General features: G+C 34.1%; 1 protein-coding gene across 2 annotated transcripts; it reads right to left on the bottom strand.

The window, feature by feature from the left end:
- Positions 1–647: 647 nt before the first annotated feature.
- On the bottom strand, positions 648–7194 carry LOC105329498 (uncharacterized). 2 transcript variants are annotated; one of them, XR_010713288.1, is made up of 5 exons: positions 6482–7194; positions 3374–4959; positions 1253–2953; positions 886–1146; positions 648–771 (listed from the first exon to the last, which is right to left on the bottom strand). XR_010713288.1 is itself a non-coding variant. In XM_034463463.2 (3 exons), the coding sequence occupies exons 2-3, from the start codon at positions 4802–4804 to the stop codon at positions 2693–2695; spliced, it is 1692 nt and encodes a 563-aa protein (XP_034319354.2). In that variant the 5' UTR covers positions 4805–4959; positions 6482–7194; the 3' UTR covers positions 1158–2692. The 2 variants fall into 2 exon arrangements, 1 of the variants encoding a protein (XP_034319354.2); XM_034463463.2 differs by lacking the exons at positions 648–771; positions 886–1146 and having other exon boundaries at positions 1158–2953.
- Positions 7195–21025: the final 13831 nt, after the last annotated feature.

The following is a 21025-nucleotide window of genomic DNA, read 5'->3' as shown; positions in this document are numbered from 1 at the left end:
CACTATACGAAGTGAATACTGCATTATTGTCGTGCAACCTAGGTAATGAAAAACAAGTGTAGCGTTTTTATTTTCTCAACGTTTTTCCGAGCATGTCATTCCATTTTCAAATCCTCATTTCTTTGTCCTTTTTAAAGAATAAGTTTGCGTTGAGCTCACAATTTTAATAAAGGTAATAATCCAAGAAACAAATTTATAAACAGTAATTAAATACATCCAATTCCTTTAATACGTGTGCAATTCGACTTTGAGTTGCTTACCTACACTGTAAAAATCAGTGTTAATGATTTAACACAATTATTAACACTTTTCTGGAAACACTTTATTCACGCGTTAAAGTGTTAATACAATAACATGAGTGTTAATCTTTTAAAACGCGTTAAAGTGTTAATACAATAACACGGGTGTTTATCTATTAACGTGTAGAAATGTTTTAAATGCTTAACACCTAACACGTTAAAATCCGTGGAAACACTTAATGCACGCGATAACACGTTAATTCTGAAATAAGTGTTAACAATTTAACACATTGCTATCTTTCTTTCTACATGGCAGCCCTGTGAAGAAAAAATAACTAACAATTAAAATATTTTACACAATAATTTTATTTTCTGACATGGGCCCTGTACTTTTGTACTGTATGGGCACTTTTTTCGCCAGATTGTAAAGCCAACTTAAGCGATGGAGAAAGGTCAGGAACGCTGATCTTGTCGGGTGGAGGAAGTCCATTAGGAAGGACAGTTCTACAGGCCAAGTTTGCAACTGTTTCAACTGAAACAATATTATATAAAATATATAAATATGCAATGATGTACATGTATACGTTTAATCCTGAATTTTATTTATAGAATTGTTTTTACATTTGTATTCAAAACGGTTATATACCTTTTGTTGGTAGAGACATCTCATTATCATTCTCATTCTCAGCTATTAACTCTGGTTCCTGGATAGCTTGCAGACTTGGTAAGGTTGGCAAAGTTGGTATCTCTTCTATAATTATTTGGTCGGGTAGAGTTCTTTCCTCTCCATCAGCAAGGGCCATAAAAGTTTTTTCTTTTAACTCCTCGAGAACGTCATCGTCTTCCACTTCAGTGCCGTCTTCTTCTTATACAATTGTCTTTGGAATGATGTCCAGTTTACTTGTGACTAAGATACAAGAAAAACGTCAATGTGATGTATATATTAAACAGTATAATCAAATAGTACAAATCTATGTAGATTTATTGAGTTTGAAAATTCTTATTTTGAATACCTTTTTCCTTTAGTATGGCAATGGAGAACTCCGAAACTATAACTAGTTTCTTCTTGTCCCGTTTGATATTCCAAACAGCCATTATCTATCAAAATAATGTAATTACGGTAGATAAATTTTTTAGCATTTACATTACTAAATCTAAACATTTGATGAGTTACTAGCAAACAAATCATTGTATACGGCGTTTTGGGCTGAATTATAATGTTTTAATTGATATCTACCGAAATGTGCGCAAATTTGTTAAAAATTGTTGCATTTCCATTTTGTAGGACAATGTCAAGAGGAAACTTTACAAATAAATCTGAGTAAGTGATCAGTCTAAAAGACTGATCAAAATCTACATGGTAACATAAGGAATTTTCTAAAAAAAATCAATAATTTTTAAATCTTGCACAATGAAGTGTTTCTCTTGGTCTTTTATAAATAGTTTCACTATTTGCACAAAATGTGGGGGTGATTAGGAGAATATATCAAAACTGCCCCTTCATTATACCTGCATCCATGTATTTTGACTCGAGGAGTTATTTATATTTCAGTAACTGTTGGAAATTTGTTAATAACAAGATTTCTTTGAAGATCTGGTAAGTCAGTAAGGGTGACAGAAACACCTTCTGCAACTTCATCCCCTTGGTACAAAAAAGTTTCAGAAAAAGTGCCGTCTGAAGCCATCATTTGTCCACATAACCATTTCTGATGAAAATTTGCCATGCTAAGAGGCAAGTTTTTGAAACACTTCCATTTTTTGTTTTTTAAAAATGCATGTTTAGCCTCAAATCGCATGCAACGCTGATGCCTTCCAGGCCCAAAATTCTGCATTTGCTTTACCATATGTAACAAAAAATGCATTTTTGGAGGAAATGTGGCTTTAGGGGAGTCCATTCGAAATGATTGCAAATGGGTCTCTATCAGATTGCGCAAATCTATAACAGTTTCACAGTCACAAAAATATATCCCACGATATGGCATGCCTTAACAAACACTTTGTAAAAATTTCAAGCATCTGCAATAAATAGTTGTTGAGATAAATGCGACAGAAATTTTTGTTACGGACGGACAGACAGACACACAAGGGTAAAACAGTATACCCCCTCTCCTTCGGTATAATAATTTCAAAATATCTTTTTGAATTTCAAATAGCAATAGGTCACTCTAGTTACTCGGGTATCCAATAAAAAATTGTAGTTTTGAACAAAAATGTCACTATTATACCATACGAATGTCCAAATAGACCAGGGTTAAAATTGACACTGTCAAACTCTTTTCACTATGAAGGATTTAAAAGTCTCTTTCCAAGGGTTTGGCATGGAATATACATGTCCACAGCTCATGAAGCATTTGTCTTCATTTTTTACAATACAGAAACCACATATTTCTGAAGTGATATTTCTTTCATGCTGTTTATCTTAATTTTTAAGTATCAGTTTCGAATAATTTATTCTATGAATGACTGAAATTTTGAATTAATTCTAAAACTGCTTCATGACCCTGCCATTGGGCTTTGGGAAACGGAGACTTGGTAACTTCCTCAATGATATAATCTTGTATCTTGGTTGTATAACACACTATACCTAATATTTTTCCTACTGCTTCATACCTTGAAGGTGTCCACTCCTTCACAGGGTTGAAGTACATCTCCTTTATTTCCCTGAGCACAAGAGCAAAAAACTCTTTCCTTGGTCCACCGAGATCTACGGCAGACTGTTGAATAAATGAAATATGAATCAATTAAATGATAATCATTTATGCATTACCAATTATTATTATTAGGCCATTCCATGTTTTATATGATTTAATTTAATATAATTGTTTTACCCATTGGCCTTTGTGTTTGACCTAATTTTTAAAAATTGTAGCTTTGGTGATTACTTTGGCTGATTTACATTTGATAGGGTGTTCATATTTGATATCCCATCTACTAAGACACCTAAATCTGAATTTATTTGTTTAAAGCAATAATCTCAAAACCAATCCAATGCCATTGCTAAACATAAAAAAAATCTACAAATGGACTTATTGCAATTTAAATTTCTTTGTGAGACATTCTGATTTTTTCTACATTCCTAAGAAAGTCTATAAATGCTTTAAGACACCTAAACAAAGGTAGCATAAAAGCTTTACCTCTCCATAAAACTGCACTTCCAAACATGGTCTCAAATCTTCTAAAGATTGAATTTCATCTACAGCTGTTTTTAAAATGTTATGTCTATCAACCATTATTAAATTTGTCAAGCCCTCTATAGTCTCTGAATCACTCACTAAATCTAGTTTTCTCCCTGTGACAATATGTTTTTGAAAAATTTTCAAGATGTCGACAGGGTCCACAATATTTTTTTCTTCACAATAATTTTTAACCATTCCTACAACATCAGACACTGTTGTTAAGAGTTGTTGAAAGTTATTATCTTCAACCTGACTAGGTGCATCTTCTTTCTCTGACATTCTGTATTCTGCCAAACTAATAGTATCTTCTGTACTAGTCAACCTCTGCTCAGGTTCAATTAATCTTTCATGTCTGCTTTCAGGAAAATTGTTTAATGAGTTGTTGGGATACTGTGTTGTCTCCATCATTGGTAACCTATGTTCTGTAATGTCTGACTGCTGCACAGGAACAGAGGCATTTGGTTGAACTGTGTGTTCTGTAATGTCTGATGGCTGCACAGGAACAGAGGCATTTGGTGGTACATGTATCCAGTTACTTCTGTCTGATGGCTGCACAGGAACAGAGGCATTTGGTGGTACATGTACCGGTACATGTATCCAGTTACTTCTGTCTGATGGCTGCACTGGAACAGAGGCAGCTGGTGGTACATGTATCCAGTTACTTCTGTATGATGACTGCACTGGAACAAAGGCATCTGGTAGAACCATGTGTTCTGTATAAATGTCGGATGGCTGCACAGAAACAGAGGCATTTGGTGGTACATGTATCGAGTTACTTCTGTCCGATGGCTGCACAGGAACAGAGGCAGCTGGTGGTAACCAGTTACTTCTGTGTTCGGTAACCTGCGACAGCTGCATTTCAGATGCAGCATCAAGTGGAGTTTGTAGACTTTCATTCATCTGAATGTTATATAGGTTTGTAATATTTTCTTCTCCAAATGGGTCTGAAAGTTCATATTGTTCCTCATCAGACTCGGGGAATTCTTTAGATAGGAAGCAGTATTTCACATGGTTCCTCAGATCATTGATGGGATATTCTTTTTTACACCCCTTGCACTTCTCCTTCCTGGTCGTTTCTTTTTGGGGTTGTGTTTGTTTCAAAGACAAACTTCTCTGAATGGGACGAATATAAATTTTTGCTTGGCTCCCAACAGCAGCTTTTAGGTCACTGACAGTCCATGGGCAGTCAATTGCACAGAGTTCTCTGCAGTTGGATTTACATCGTAACAATTCAAATCCACCAATATTTTTGAGTTGGTAGAAGTTGTTTTCATTAGTGAGCTTTTCCATCATGTCATCTTCTTTGTCTTCTTCACATAACTGAATTTTTTTGTAACCCAAACCAGCCTTGAACAAAACTTCTCTTTCCATGGATGTTGGCACTTTCATTTAGTTTCGGTCAGCAAGACAAATGAAAGTTGCTGTCCAGGTTCTTGGTTTCTTGTTTTTTGTCTTTGAGTATACTGATGTTCTAGTTTTACCAGAAGTAAAGAGGCGTGACCTTTCAATCTGAATGCTTCTTATGTTGCTCCCAGGCTCTGGGTCTAAAAATACAATTTAATTTCTAAAATTAAATTGCATTTAAAATTCTAAAGAAAATATGTGAACCCAGATATAGACGTGACATGCCAAGAAAGCTTTCTAAAATATTCATGTATCGGTATTAAAAATACAATTTTTTTATTGAGGCCCCATCGTAGTTAGTTTGGCCAAGGCTTGAACAAGGCCAAGTGTGTAAACACAGGCGAACAGCTCCAATTTCAATACCAATAACACGTCTGTATATTCATCGCAGAAATTTTTATTTTTGACAATATCTATATATACATGTATATTATGATATACAGAGTATGAATTTTTTTGAAACAACATCTATAATAACTTTCATGTCTTAGGACTTGTGTATATTTTAACAATACATGGGTAAATAAAAATTGTAAATTGTCAATAATAAATTTTCTCATGTGCCTGAATGATCTACAATGGTAGATTTACAGTGAAGTATTACCCCAACCGAGTCATACGTAATTGACTTTATCAAATGGTCCATCATACTGAAACTCAAAAGTGAACTTGAACTCAAATATTGAATATGAGATTATGAGTTGACTAGTGCAAGTATAAAGACTTATGAAAACTTTACATACCTTGAATTTTAAATTTCTAAATATCATAAAATAAAATATTGTGTAAAAAGGGGATTACAAGGATGATAACTGGACAAGGTTATCTTCATTGACACATTTTCATTTTTCACTCTAAAGGAACAAAAACAAATTTCTTACAGAAATAGATATGGGAAATGTTTACATCTTTTCTCCATTCAGAATTACTTGGAATACCTCGCACAATTTTTTAGCTTTATCATCCGCGCTTATTAATGGCAGATGCAATGCTAAATCTCCGTAGACTTTCTATTTTAGGTTGTGTATTGAAACCTTAAACGGTAGAGGGGGTGTTTCAAAACAGATAATCTGGACATTTTTCATATAAGTGGATGAACATAGTTTGAGTACAAAGGTATATATGATGATCGAAATATCAAGTGAAAAGTGGTCGAAGTAAAACTTGGGCCAGAGTATTGTAAAATGGAAATGCTTATAGGAAGAATATTTTACAGTTAATTGATTCTTAGTTTATTCTATTGTCTCTTGGTTAAAATGAAAATTGTGCTACAGCTTCCTCTACAACAAACAAGATGTAAGCAAAAAAATGAACAATGTCAAAATAAGGACCCTGTCGAATTTAGAGGGTCACCTCATAATGTGCTAACTTGTAAAATGTGTGCAATAATTATTCAGTGGGACTGTATATAATTATAAATTGTAACATGATTTATCAAACATATATCTCTTTGAAACTGATAACACATTGACTTATACAATATAATTTTGACCATTTAATTACCATGATCGACTCGGTTTGGGTACGACTTCATTTGATTGGTACACGCTTTTCTTCGAGGAAATGCGAACTGAAACTGTTTACAGTAAAATATTTTTTTCAATGGGTGCAATCATTGTATTAATTTCAGCAATGACGTATAACAAGTGTTTTATAACTTACCTTGGTGTTTTGATGCCACAACTGCAACGTCTCTCAACGCATTTCTTAATTTATGCCTCTCTCCAATGGTCGCTACACCAAGACTAGATAGCTGACCATCGGAGAGATTCTGGGCAATTTCAAAGTCAATGTTTTCCTTCAAAAATTTTGAGTGAAGAGTTTGTAGATTCGCTTTAAACAATGCCTCCTTTAGCATATCGTCCTCGTTTCCCGCCATCGTTTTAATATTTTTAGAGAGATTCCGAAAATAAACTTCCGAAAGATCATCATCATAAAGACGAAAGCACAGCATATAATACTTTGTCTACAATACAACGAAATGCAAAATCTACCGCACGTAAGGCTAACAGGACCGGACATAATATTTAACGCTCATCACCATCATAATAACAGAAATACCACATATAAAAATGAATATACTGTATGTAATGGGAGAAGTACATCTTATAATGTTAAGTTCACCGCATGTAATGTTAGAAGCACCTCATATAATGTGAGAAGCACCTCATATAATGTTGGAAGCACCTCATATAATGAGAAATGTACATAATATAGTGATATAACTACATGATATAATGAAAGAGGTACTGTATATAATGCAAAATGCACACGATATAATGTAAAAAAGACTTTATATAATGAAAATAGTACCAAATATAATGAGGAGAACACTGCGTATAATGTTAAATCCTCATATAAGACAGTCCCGGCGTTCCATATTAAACAACAAAACGTAATAGTGCATAGTGTGTATATTTATATTACACGAGGAAAAAACACATGATAAAAATGTTCCTGTTTTCCTTTTCTGTCACTGCAAATTATGTTTGTCACCGTCACCCTGCGTGGTAGCAATTGATTTAAAGGGCTCATAAAAATGTGTTAAGTCATAGACGGTTCATTTAGCAGCCATGGTTGTGTCTGTTATTCCTAGAATCAAATATTTCTTTTTTTTATCCATCTGCAATTGCATATTCCTTTTGTCGTCAAATGGCACAGATCTTCACACTTTTCTGTGGAACGAATAGACCATCACTCTTCATGTTAAATAACGCCTGTAATGTTGGTATCTGAAATTAATTTAAAAAAAATTGTATTAGTCTGCGTGCACAAATTTGAGCGTTGAAAAAGTTTGAAATGTAAAAGGCATTTTGTAATAGTTGTGCAGGATAATCGTTTCCAACACAATAAAATCATCAACGTACAAATGATGAAAATTAGACAATAAAAGGATTTTATAATGAAGATTTATTTGCAGCCAGTGTAGGGACACACATTAGGGTTTGTGTCTTAGTAATCAGCATTGATTCAGCGCTGACAACAAAGATCAGATAAATCTAGAACATTGCAAACTGTTTACGCATGCGTTTTCTATACTCAGGGAGATTTTGTCCAAAAGTTGTTGAAAGAGATTTTCATTTTGAAAGTTGTTTGTGATCACATCTGTTACTAGTATTTTATTATCCTGGCAAGATTTCCTCTTCTTTGCATTGTTTGAAGAGTCCTCTATAAATATATTATAATACATAAATATATTATTCACCTTTCTTGACAAATCTTGCAGCGAGATATATTTGGAATGACGAGAGGTTGCTAATCTTGCGAAAATATCTTGCATGCTAAAAAAAGATGGTTTTCAGTATGCAGTGGTTGACAGATATCATGTGATAATACACCTGTTAGTTCTTAAAAATGGCAGCAATAGATTTTTATAATGATTGGATAAAGATGTTTTGAATACATATTTTTGATTAAAATTAATAATGTTTGAAAATGAATATGATTAATATACTTGGATTGATGTTTTTACAGGAATTGGGTTAATTAGTTGTAAATTACGCTTAATTGATGACACCTGGATGAGAACAACTTTGGCAGCCTCTGAACAATAGCACATTTGTTGTGTGTTATTTTGGGCATATCTAACTTATGATTTCAACACATTCACTGTGGCTTTTCTGCAGTATTGTAGTTTTATGTTCCATGTATAATTTAAGAATGAAATTGCAATTAAAACTAATATGCAATTCTGTTTATGTATACGTAAGCAAGGGGGAGTGGGATAGGGAGTGTCAACAATTGAAGCTGGTGATGACCATGCCTTGGTCTGAATTTAATATTTTAAAATCCATTTTTGAAAGGTGTAATATTAATTTTGAATATGATAATTATTATTAGAAAATATTGCAGTATTAGTATGCAAAGCTTAGAAAATATTATTGTGAAATCATTAATGGTGACATCAGGTTAATGGAGTAAATGGACATTTTAGATATTTCATTTTTGAAACTAATAATAATTATAGAATATAATGTCTTTGGAGGTTTTGCTAATTGGTGGAATTTGTGAAATTAATTTATTTTTAATAGTAAAAATTGAGAATATCATTTTTGTTTCATTATATTTTGTATTGTTTTTTTTATCTTCTTGTTTAATTTCATATTCGTAGTTTGATAAAAAAAAATTTATCTTTCAACATGAATCTGATGGTTTTTGTAATCTTTTGACATGTAGGCAGATGGGCTCAGCAAAGCAATATATATTGTTTTTTTTTTAAAAATGGAGTATAATTAATTATGTAATTTTACCTCGATTGTGGTTGATGGTGTTGAGTTTAAAGAATATCTATTGTTGTAGATATCGGCACCCAATCCTTTCAAGGTTACAGTTGCTCCTTGTTCTTTAATCAAATCGATTTTATTTCCCCAGAGCTTAATTTCAATTTCACCAGAGTTGTCTTCCAGATTCACAATCTTTCGTTTTGAAGAAGCAGTCTCAGTGACTGCAGATGTCTTTTGAAAATGGAAGATTATAGCATTAAAAAATGAAACGCAGATGAATAATAATTAACATTAAAATTAGATTTGTAGAGTAGCCACCCAAATTAATTTAGCTATTTTAAAAAGTGCATTAATTTAAAATAACTTTTTTTTCACATTATGGTACAGTTAATTTTTTTGGGGAAGTAGTATTATAATTATCTGTGAGTTTTTTTGGTTTAAATAAAGACCATTCATTGTTACTGTAATAGTTTATATCTTATAAATTTATAATGGAATTTACAGTTAAAGATAAGAGGAATAAAAGTAAAACTGGCATGACTTTATTTACAAATTTTTGACTGGAGTATCTGCTATAACCTTGTTCTACTGTAGGAGCATTTATACAAACACCCACTCCTGCCCATCTTTGAGAGTGGGTTTTGGTCTTTCAGAGGGGTTATTGCCCTTGACTCTTTTTATTTTCTGTCTTCGAGAGCGACTTGACTGAGTCTTCTCGAACTTGGAGTCCAGCTCTGCAATGATCCCGCTGAACTCCTCAGATCTCCATGGCAGAGCTTTGACAGTAAAGAAAGAGTCCTCATCACTATTTCCCATTTTCTTCCGAGGACATGTACGTAATGTCCATGGCATCACGGACACACCTCTTTTTCTTTTCATCCCAGCCAGTTTTTCTTCTCGATCATGGATGTTCTCCACTGCAATTTCTACAAAGAACAATATAAATGCAATAGGAGGAAAAAATCTACACCACATGCAAATAATATGAAGAATTCGTTCTCTTCACTATAAAAATACAACTAGATGCTGTCATTAGACAGTAATGCCCGCACCAAGCGTTTGCCCCTAAATAACACTGTTTTGTACCAGTTTAATTAAAAATGAAGGCCACATGCAAGCTCCGGTAATACATTTAAAAAATTTAATGTCCTGCACCACCTTAAAGCTGTTCTTTACCTAATAAAATAGTGAAAGTGGATTTGAAGAAGTGGTCATAAAAATGCATGCATGTTACAAATAACTGATCTTTGTCTGAAGTACAGGTCTGCAGGTCTCATTAGCGGGTACTACAGTTTTACCCAGCTCTTCGATTGGATGGGTTCACGTGTATACATACACCCATAGCAAAAGAAAATGGCATTTTTCTATTTTATTTCCATTCAGACAGCATTTTCTGTCCATTTTTCATTTTTAAAACATTTTTAAAACATTTCTCTAGATTATGATTCTCTAAAACCATTTCCTCACAACCATGTAGAAACCATTTTTCCCCAGAAATTATTTTTAAATGGTAAATTCACACCATTTATTTTCCATTCACTTGAGCAAATGGGGAGAATATGCTATTTTGATCATCCTCTTAGTTCAGGTTTGCCATTTCCCTCCCATTTCTTTTCCGAAACATTTTTAATAGAAAAAATGGTTAGCTGTATATACTGCACACCTAAACTTTTGGTTTTCAGCTATCATTTCTTTATACAACAATGATTCTATATACTCTTCAGAACAAATGATAAAATAAATACATGATTGTAAAAATTTATTCAACATTTCTGGTCATTACTGTACAATTCTTTATCTATAGTACAGTACATATGTTATATTAATCTCTGTCATCTCGGTTTAGACATTTATAATATTATTTACATTCATAATACATGATATGGGAATCATGTCCAGTTGATCTTGGCATTCTACTTGCCACACACACCCAACAGACTGTATCTTCTTAAAGTAATTCACTAAAGCTAAGTTAATAGGTTCCTTATTTCTTCTAAAGCATTGGTAGAATGATATCACTGAACAAAATTCAATTTCTCCTCCTAAAGAACAAGTTATAACATTTTGCTGCCTTTTTTGTAATCTTTCATATTTTTTGCTATAATACATAAACACCTTTTCTATACATATCAATTATATTAAAAACATTTACTTCCTTTTCTGTATTTCCAAATTTGCATGCAATGGTTTGCTCTGTTGGAGTCAGCACTTTCACATATGCACTCCCAATTGGCATTATCCCATCCTCTATATCATGCTCATACCTGTGCCGTCCTGTGACACTGTCAGTTAATTCATTGTACAATGAGACAACTTATTCATCTGCACTTTCTTTCAAAAAAATATTGTACCTAATTGGAGGTACCCTTAACATATTTATAATATTAAACAGTTGTGTATCAACCCCTTGCGTACCATGAATATGTTTGATAATAAAACCATTGAGATCTTCAAATATAAAACAATTATTTACAAACAGTGGCCCTGTGTCTCGTACACAATCAACAAGATGAACTAACTGATGCTGGTTTAAAGTTAGATATTGTTCTCCATACAAGTGTTGATACTGCTCTACAAAAAGGAGCAGTGCTTGTTCAACTGATTCTAACTCTTGATTGCTAATTCCCACTTTTGAAAGAATAAATATTGATCTAGCCAATAAACAAAAATGGACAAAGTAATGTCTAGAAAGTATTCCCTCAAGAATTGGAATGCCCCAATACAGCAAAAAGTTTCTGTATTCTGAGGATTTCCAGTGAGCTACAGTCTCGGGTCATAAGTATTCGTAAAAAAAAACAAAATGGCGGCGATGTAAACAAATCTAGGTCGCCTTAGTTTCATCAACTTTTTAACTTAATTAAATTTGCACCACCCTTAATATTTCGTAAGACAGCCTTTAGACTTGATTACTGCTTGAATTCTTCTTGGAATCGACTGGTAAAGCCTCTGAATAAATTGAAGCGGGATGTCTTCCCAGGCAGTAGTAGGGGGGTGGTGATACTAGCACACATCAACTCCACCCACTGTACTATATAATACACATCAACTCCACCCACTGTACTATATAATACTACAGTGGGTGGAGTTGATGTGTCGAAGGCTCTGCATAATAATAATTATGCAGAGCCTTCGAGCCTTTTGATTTACATTAGTACTATATACTATATAATACTACAGTGGGTGGAGTTGATGTGTCGAAGGCTCTGCAGGCTCTGCATAATAATGTAAAATTATGTCAAAAGGCTCGAAGCTCTGCATAATTGCAACTCCACCCAATGTACTATATAATATCTACTATATATGTAAAATTATGAGTCAAAAGAATTTATATGTTTGAAAGACAGCACACATCAACTCCACCCACTGTAGAGCCTTCGACACATCAACTCCTTCCACTGTAGTATTATATAGTACAGTACTTTATAATAGCAAGCAAATATGTAAATTATGTCAAAGGCTGGAAGGCTCTCAAATATGTAAATTAAATCAAAGGGCGCAGACGGAAGGCTCTACATAATTGTCAAATGATGGAAGGCTAATCCCACCCACAATACAACATAATCTCTACCAAATATGTAAATTAAGTCGATGATTGGTTCACCGAAATAATCACATACAGTCAATTGAAGCCTTAATCATCAAAGTAACTATATACATGTAAGAAGGTCAGAAGGTTCACAGACATGTGATATACAATGAACTGCGAGCTAAATCTTAAGTTACACCCATTCTATTTGTTAACGTCTATCAAATACATGTATTTAGATTAAGTCACACGTTTATTTGCTTTTAATATCAATTTTTTTATTTATAATATTTCCCCCCCCCCCAAATCATCACTATATAAATAGAGCAAAAAATCATTTTATTTGATCATTTCACCTTTAGATACCACGGGGAGTACTCTCTTCTATAAAAATTGAAACTGTCAGCGTCGTTTCTAATTTATTGGAAGCAAATTGTGATGATGAATTCAAAAAAACATTTCAGAAACAAAAACTTAAATTTGTTTTACTCTATATAATTTCAACCGTTGTTATAATACGTTTATGTGTAAACACAATACTTCTGAAAGAAAACCAAACTGAAGAGCAGTTGAATATAAGCGATTGTATTCAGTGGAAGTGTTGGAATTCTACAGCATCTCCCCCAAGATGTCCATATGTAGATAGCTATCCACTCGGTGATGAGATTTACGTAAGAATATGTCAGTTGGAGGGTAGCATTACATTAGATATTCGACTATTCAGAGATGAAAAATGGACTGGTGATGGAATTCAACTTAACAAAATGCAGTGGCAGTATTTAAAGAACTCAGTGGATCATATCGATTCTTCACTGTTGAAGAAATCCATGTGAAGAAATTCCATTTGCTTTCGATGATTATAATAAAAAGAATCACTCATCTGGAATATCAATACAATGTGAAACAAGTATATAACACATCGTATTACACATCTGACAGAATAAACTGTTTCAACGATGGAAGTAGAGCATGAATATTACGATTTGTTTTTTTCTCTTTGTGTCAACGCTATTTGGGATGATATATATAGTATATCTAAGGAAAGATGTAATGGTTGTGAAATAGATCATCCGTCTCAAACGGAACATCCATGTCTGATGGATTCGACACACATTAAACTAATTACGAGTTTTGAGCTTGCCTATATGAAACTGAACATTCAAGATATTTTTCATACTATGCTGAGAGATCATGACTGTGATCGTGCAGAGATACAAGATTTGGCTGATATCATGAAAATGTATTGCCTAACTGATATTTGGAGGGATAAACTATATTCAGAAATGGAAAGGGATGCTATATCATGCAATTATTGACACATTATGAGTGAAAAGGAAAAGACGCAGTATCTTGAAACTTATTATTATACCATCCGTAATCCTGCGGCATTTACAACGCCTGAAAAACTTTATCAAGCACTAAAATCAAACAAAGACTTTAAATTCAGTAAACATTTTATTTCAAAATGGCTGAGAAAACAGGATGCGTATACATTACAGCGACAGATCCGTCGACCTTTGAAGATTCCTAATATTCGTGTCAGTGGCATCAATGCTCAGTGGAGTATGGATCTTATGGACGTTCAAAACCTATCAAAAGAAAATGACGGTATCAGATTTCTTCTAATATTGATAGACACACTTTCTAAATATTTACGAATTGTAGTTCTTAAACAAAAATCTGCTCGAGATGTTTTAAATGCTATTAAGCAGGTCTTTGAATCTGGTGTGAAATGTCAGACATTACGAAGTGATCGTGGAGGGGAATTTAAGAATCGACAACTACTAAACTATTTAAAAAATGAAGGAGTCAGAATTTTCTTTGCCAATCAAAATTCAAAGGCATCTATTGCAGAAAGAGTTATACGTACAATTCGCGGTAGACTGTATCGATACTTTCAAAAAGAAAGAACGCATAGATATGTAGATGTCTTATCAGATGTAGTAGAAAATTATAATTCAACACCACATAGAAGTCTTCACGGTTTATCACCAAATGAAGTTACAAAGGAAAACGAGGCTGATGTGTGGGCCAGACTTTACTTAAAAAAAATTAAAAGAAGTGGAAAACAGAACACAAAGAAAAAAAAACAAAGAACCGTTCGATATCGATATAAAATTAACGATTTAGTCAGACTTTCACATTTAAAACATATCTTTCGACGGGGATATAATCAACAATTTACGGGAGAAATTTTCAAAGTATCCAAAAGATTTCATCTACAAGGAATACCAATGTACAAAGTCAGAGATTTTAACGAGGAATTAATTGAAGGAGACTTTTACGAAAACGATCTACAAAAAGTTGACAAAAGCGAAGATTCCTTATGGCTTATTGAGAAAGTAATCAAGAAGCGTGTACGGAAAGGACAGAAAGAATTGTTCATTAAATTTGAATCTTGGCCAGAGAAGTTTAACCAGTGGGTTAAGTAATCTGACATCGTCAATCTAAGTTCAAAGTAATGGAAAAGTATATATTTGTCAAGTCTGACGAATGCAGGGACTATTATCCTGAAAATAAACCATACGATTTTAAAATTCACCTTGACAACGCTCTGGATCTACAAGGCTTTTGGAAAATTGGTATAACCGAGTTTTTTACTCTGTCTTCAACGAAAAAGACAGTCATTGACGCATTAACTTCAAAACCCATAACGACATTTCAGCATAAATCATTATTTGTTTATTCAAATGTGTGTGATTTTTCAAGCGTCAATGGCCATCAACAACCTCTGCTTCGAATCATCCAAGCGGATCCATCTTACGGTTGGAATGACAAATTTTATCCTGCGTACTACATTCCCCTTAGGGTCACTCACCTTTCTGACCTACATTTGTATTTAAGGGATGACAGTCATTTACCCGCCACATTCATTAATTCAGACGTTTGGATTACACTTCATTTAATACGATATCCATTTTAAGAATGGATGTCAATAAAACTCTGTATGTACCCGACACTAAAAAATGGACAATGTTTTACATGCGGGTAGGTAATGGTGATGTAAATCCTTATACCAATCATACGATGAAAGGATATCAACGAGGTGGTGGATTACGAAACAAAACCTCACCATATATGATATCCATAGACAACGACACAAGAGGGGCTACTGATCGAGATGTAAAGCAAAAAATAAATGTTACCTCACCAGCTGAGCAGGTGGTGGAGCAGGCAAAAAGTGAAATTAAGAGGGAGAAAACTATTGAAAAGGGGAAGCGAGTCATGAAGCGTACCAGTCAGAAGTCGAGCAAGAAAGAGAGCGGACCTACAACCAAAAGAAATAAGATTGTAAAACTAAAATCAGACGTTTTTGGATTATATTGAAACATGTCGATTTTATCCAGTGAAAGTTTTAAAGAAGCTATGCCTAGTCAGCTTTCTTTATTTGATTTACCACCCACCCAGACTGCAGTAGAAAACATTTACTTCCAAGATGTTCGCCCGATATCACAAATCTCAGATAGTTCACCAATAGAATTTCAACTATCCGCACAAAATGGAATGGACTACATCGATCTTAAAAGAAGTAGACTTTATGTTAAGCTAAAAGTCATGAATGGAGACACAGTGCTTGAAGATGGTGACGTAATTGGCCCAGTGAACTTGCTTTTATCATCACTTTTCAGTCAGGTGGATGTATCGATGCAGAACAAGCCAATCAATAGCTCAGGAGCGCATTATCCATACCTTAGTATGCCGAATACTCTCATAAATTATGGGGGTGATGCAAAATCTTCTCAGCTGACTTCACAATTATGGGAGAGTGATAACTCGGGTGAATTTGATGACGTCAATGCCAAATCAGGAAAAAATGGAGGATTGTTAAAACGAGCCCTGCTTATCAAGGGAAGCAAGACCCTCGACCTGGAAGGACCAATCATGCATGAACTATTTCAGATGGATAGATATATTTTAAATCAAGTTGGTATCTCCCTCAAATTCTACCGCACGAGACCTGAATTTTGTCTTCTTTCGAATAGCGCTGACGGGAAAAATTACATTATTAAGTTAGTGGAAGTTATTTTACGAGTTTGTAAATGCAAAATTAATCCAGCTGTGATACTTAGTCATGCCAAGATGTTGGAAACCACCACAGCCAAATATCCATTCAAAAAAAGCACAGTGAAAATGTATAGTCTTGCGAAGGGGCTGCTGAACATCTCCATCGAAAATATGTTTTCAGGTACCAGACCAGACAGACTCTATGTTGCTTTTGTATCCTCACAAGCAGTGGCAGGAGATTTTACAAAAAATCCATTCAATTTTCAACACTACAACATAAACCAAATCGCTTTGTATAGCGATGGAATTCCAGTAGGTAATACACCCATAAAGCTTACATTTGACAGCGTCAATGGAGATAGCATAGTCTCAGCCTTCGTGAATTTATTTGACAATGCGGGAAAATGGCTCTTTGATGGAGGAAATGCTATAAATAGAAAACAATTTGCAGAGGGTGGTAATGTAATATTCTGTTTTGATTTAGAGCCTACGTTCGAACAAGGAGAGTATTTAACATTACTTAAACAGGGTAATGTACGTCTAGAAGCACAGTTTGGAGTAGCTCTACCAGAGACAGTAACGGCTATTGTGTGGGGGCAATACACCGCTCTTTTCGAAATTAACCAAGCCAGAGATATAATAACCTCGTGAAGTGATGTCGGCTCTCAGCAGTGTGCAACTAAAATGTATGATAGCATGTGATCCACTGATGAAAGACACGATAATTGGTGTTTATTCAGCAGATAAAATACAGAAGTTAGAAGCACAAAGAGGATTAATAGTAAATACAAAGCCATCCGGTCATGAGGGAGAACATTGGTTAGCTGTTTACAATGATGGGAATAATGTGGAAATATTTGACAGTCTAGGAAACCTGAGTGATAAAAGTCTTATTGAATTTCATAAAATACTAGTAAATGACAAAATATACGTTAATCATATCGACATTCAATGTTCCAATTCTTTAGTATGTGGACATTATTCTATTTTGTATCTTTTCCTTAGAGTTCGAGATGTTTCATTTCAAGAGTTTTTGAATTTCTTATCACCTGTTTGTGAAATCAATGATGCATTTGTACTTAAATTTATTACTCGCACATTTTCATTATGCTTAACAAATCATGTATGATATATACATATACACACTTTTTAATAAATAAATACAGAGCATTTTCCTTCTTCGTATTCATTTCATTACTGGATTTCTTTGAAGGATGGCTGATAATGAACATGAAATCGTGACTAAATTTAAAGCTAACAGCAACATAATTGTGACAGGGCAATCGCATGCAGGAAAATCCACATTTGTATTTTCTCTGCTGAAACACCTGGAACTATTTGAATCGGATATTAAGCATATACTATATGTTTTCGGAATTTGGCAGCCATTATTTGAGCAAATGGAGACAGTAGTTAATTCCATTACCTTTCACCAGGGAATTCCAGATAAAAATATTTTAGAAAGATTTTCCAATGAACATGGAAGCATATTACTGGTATTGGACGATGTCATGGGTCAAGGAACAAATAATGTAGAGTTAATGAACTTGTTTACAACTTATTAACATCACATGGGTATAACTGTGATATTCCTACTGCAAAATATTTTTCCTCCCGGAAAGTATATGAGAACCATATCTTTAAATGCGCATTATATAATACTATTTAAGAATCCACGTGATGAGCGACAAGTCAGAACTTTAGGTAGTCAGATTTTTCCTAACCAATCAAAGTATTTCATGGATGCTTATAAGAAGGCGACCGAACTTCCATATTCTTACTTATGTGTGACACTCTATCCTGGCACATCAGAGAGATACCGACTGTCTTCTAACATTTTTCCAGAACAGGTAACAATATTATACTTACCAATGTAGAATTATGTCCTCATTTCTGAAAGACCATTTGGATTTTCTAAGATTGCTAGCATCAACACATAGGAGTCAGCGACTACAATTACTTCACACCATTGACAACGGACAATTTGACATTTTGATAGAAGTCGTATACAACATTCTTCAGGGTGTTTGTTCTCTAACTAAAGACGAGGAAGAAAAACTGAAAAAACACAAACTACTGTTACGAAAATTAATAGAAAGAAAAAAAGCCAAACGTGTTAAAAAACAGATCTTGATACGTATTCAAGCTCTTATACCAACTTTAATATCAGCAGTGAATAGGTATCTATTAAACAATGGCAAAAGAGGTCGTTCTAGTTCCGAAAGAAAAATATCAGAAATTACTGGAGGATCGCATGATCATGAATAATCGGTGCAAGACAAACCCTTCTAAAATAGATGGAGATTTTGAAGAGAAGAAAAGCATCAGTGACCCGAACAACATTAACTTAGAAACAGATTTATACAACAAAGAAAAGTCACAACCTGATACGGAATGTGGAGATAAAAGTGTTGACCAAAATTTCAATAAAAGAGCGTATAATAACTTGCAAAATGCTGACACAGAGGAAGTTTTAGAGTCGGTACACCATGACACTCTTAATCGGAAAGCAGGAGTTAATCAAAGTGAAGCGTTACAAACTACTGAAGCATACAGAGATAAATCCGATGACAGCGTCATAAAATTAGCAGTACGTAGCACGCCGACAAGCATCGTCAATCGTCGGAAGGTATCTGCAAGCAGAAGAAAAACATACAGAAAAAAATGGTTAAAATATAAATGAATAGGCATGGAGCAAAGTGATAAGAGATTCCACTGCACGGATTGCAAAAAAAGTTACAAACGCAAGTCAGATTTAAACAGACATTATAGGTCAAAGCAGCAAAAAATCGTTTGTCCTATTTGCGATCATCATTTCAACAGAAAGGATAATTTTAAAACTCACTATCGTCTTTATCATGAGACTGCATCCAATGTCCAAATTGGAGGTAGCCATCATTCCTCATCATCAACGAGAACCAGTACGTCAACGAATGTATCTTCATCAGAAAAAACAAGTGAAGCTGGAACTTCTGAGGAATTACGGGAAGAAGAGTCCGAGGACCGTGAACATGAAATCACGCAATCAATCAATGATCAAGTAACTTCTATCAAGATTAAACCACGACAAATGGAAAAATTTGATCTTCTTGTGTTTTATTCTAATATTAAAGATAAAATCAAAGAATTAATTGTTTCACACTCGCCTACAAAAAAAGGATTAAAGTGGTATCTTGTAACGAGAGTGGAATTTACCAGGGAAAGGGAAGGTCAGGTGGAAAAGGCCTTACCTCATTTTCGCACTATCGTTTATAGACATTTAACCTCAGAAGAATTTAACTTTCACAATATCAATGAATCTTTCCAAAAGATGTTTACATCTAAAGAAGAATTCATCATGAAAGGCTCAGACTGGATTTTTTCCAAAGTAATTTACGTGGAATTATGCTACGTTGTTTACTCGCCATTAAAGGGTGGAACTTATATAAGAGAGCCAAACGAACTGCGAAGCAGCAAATCGTTGGTAAACATAAGAAATACAGATCAAAAATGTTTCCTGTACTCAGTTTTAGCAAAACTTTATCCTGCTAAGCGAAACCCGTCGAGAGTCAGTCATTACTATGCATATACTCATAAAGTAAACATGCGTGGAATCCAATATCCAGTTCGGGTACAGCAGATAACAAAATTTGAAAATCAAAATGATATTTCCGTAAATGTATTTGGATATGAAGATAAGGAAATATTTCCAATGCGTATTACCAAATCAAAAAAAAAATTTCATGTCGATTTGCTTTATCTAAGGAATAAAGACATTTTCCATTACTGCTTAATCAAAAATCTCAATCGATTTCTCTTCCGAACAGAAGGTGGGAATTCACGCCATTCACATCACTATTGTCCTTATTGTTTGCATGGATTTGTGAGGAGAGAAATTTTGAATAAACATGTTGACTTTTGCATGTCACTCGGTTTACAGAAAATAGAGATGCCAACGCCTGGAGAAAATGACGTATTAAAATTTACTGATATTGCGAAACAACTTCGTGTGCCATTTGTCATTTACGCTGATTTCGAAACATATGTCAAACCCATTCAATCATGTGACCTAGATCCAAACTCTTCACACACCAGTAATATTTCTGAATTCAAACCTTGTGGCTTTGCTTATCATATAGTTTCTACTGATAAGAGATATACTAAACCGCCTACTGTATATCGAGGGGAGGACATCGTAGAGACGTTCATGGTTCGATTACTCGAAGAAGAGGAAAGAATTCTCAATTTGTTACATATTATAGAACCTATGCAAATCAACGGTAATATAGAAAATTTATTTCAAAGAGCAACACATTGTCATCTGTGTGGGTTGGAATTTATTAAGAAGCATGACAAAGTAAGAAATCATGATCATATTACAGGTGATTTTTTTGGTGCTGCGCATCGGAATTGTAATTTACAATTTAAGCAGGTAGAGTTTATACCTGTTATTTTACACAATCTTAGAGGATT

Source organism: Magallana gigas, chromosome 1 (assembly GCF_963853765.1).
Source record: "Magallana gigas chromosome 1, xbMagGiga1.1, whole genome shotgun sequence".
Classification (NCBI taxonomy): Eukaryota; Metazoa; Mollusca; class Bivalvia; order Ostreida; family Ostreidae; genus Magallana; species Magallana gigas.
This window is presented reverse-complemented; position numbering and strand designations above follow the sequence as displayed.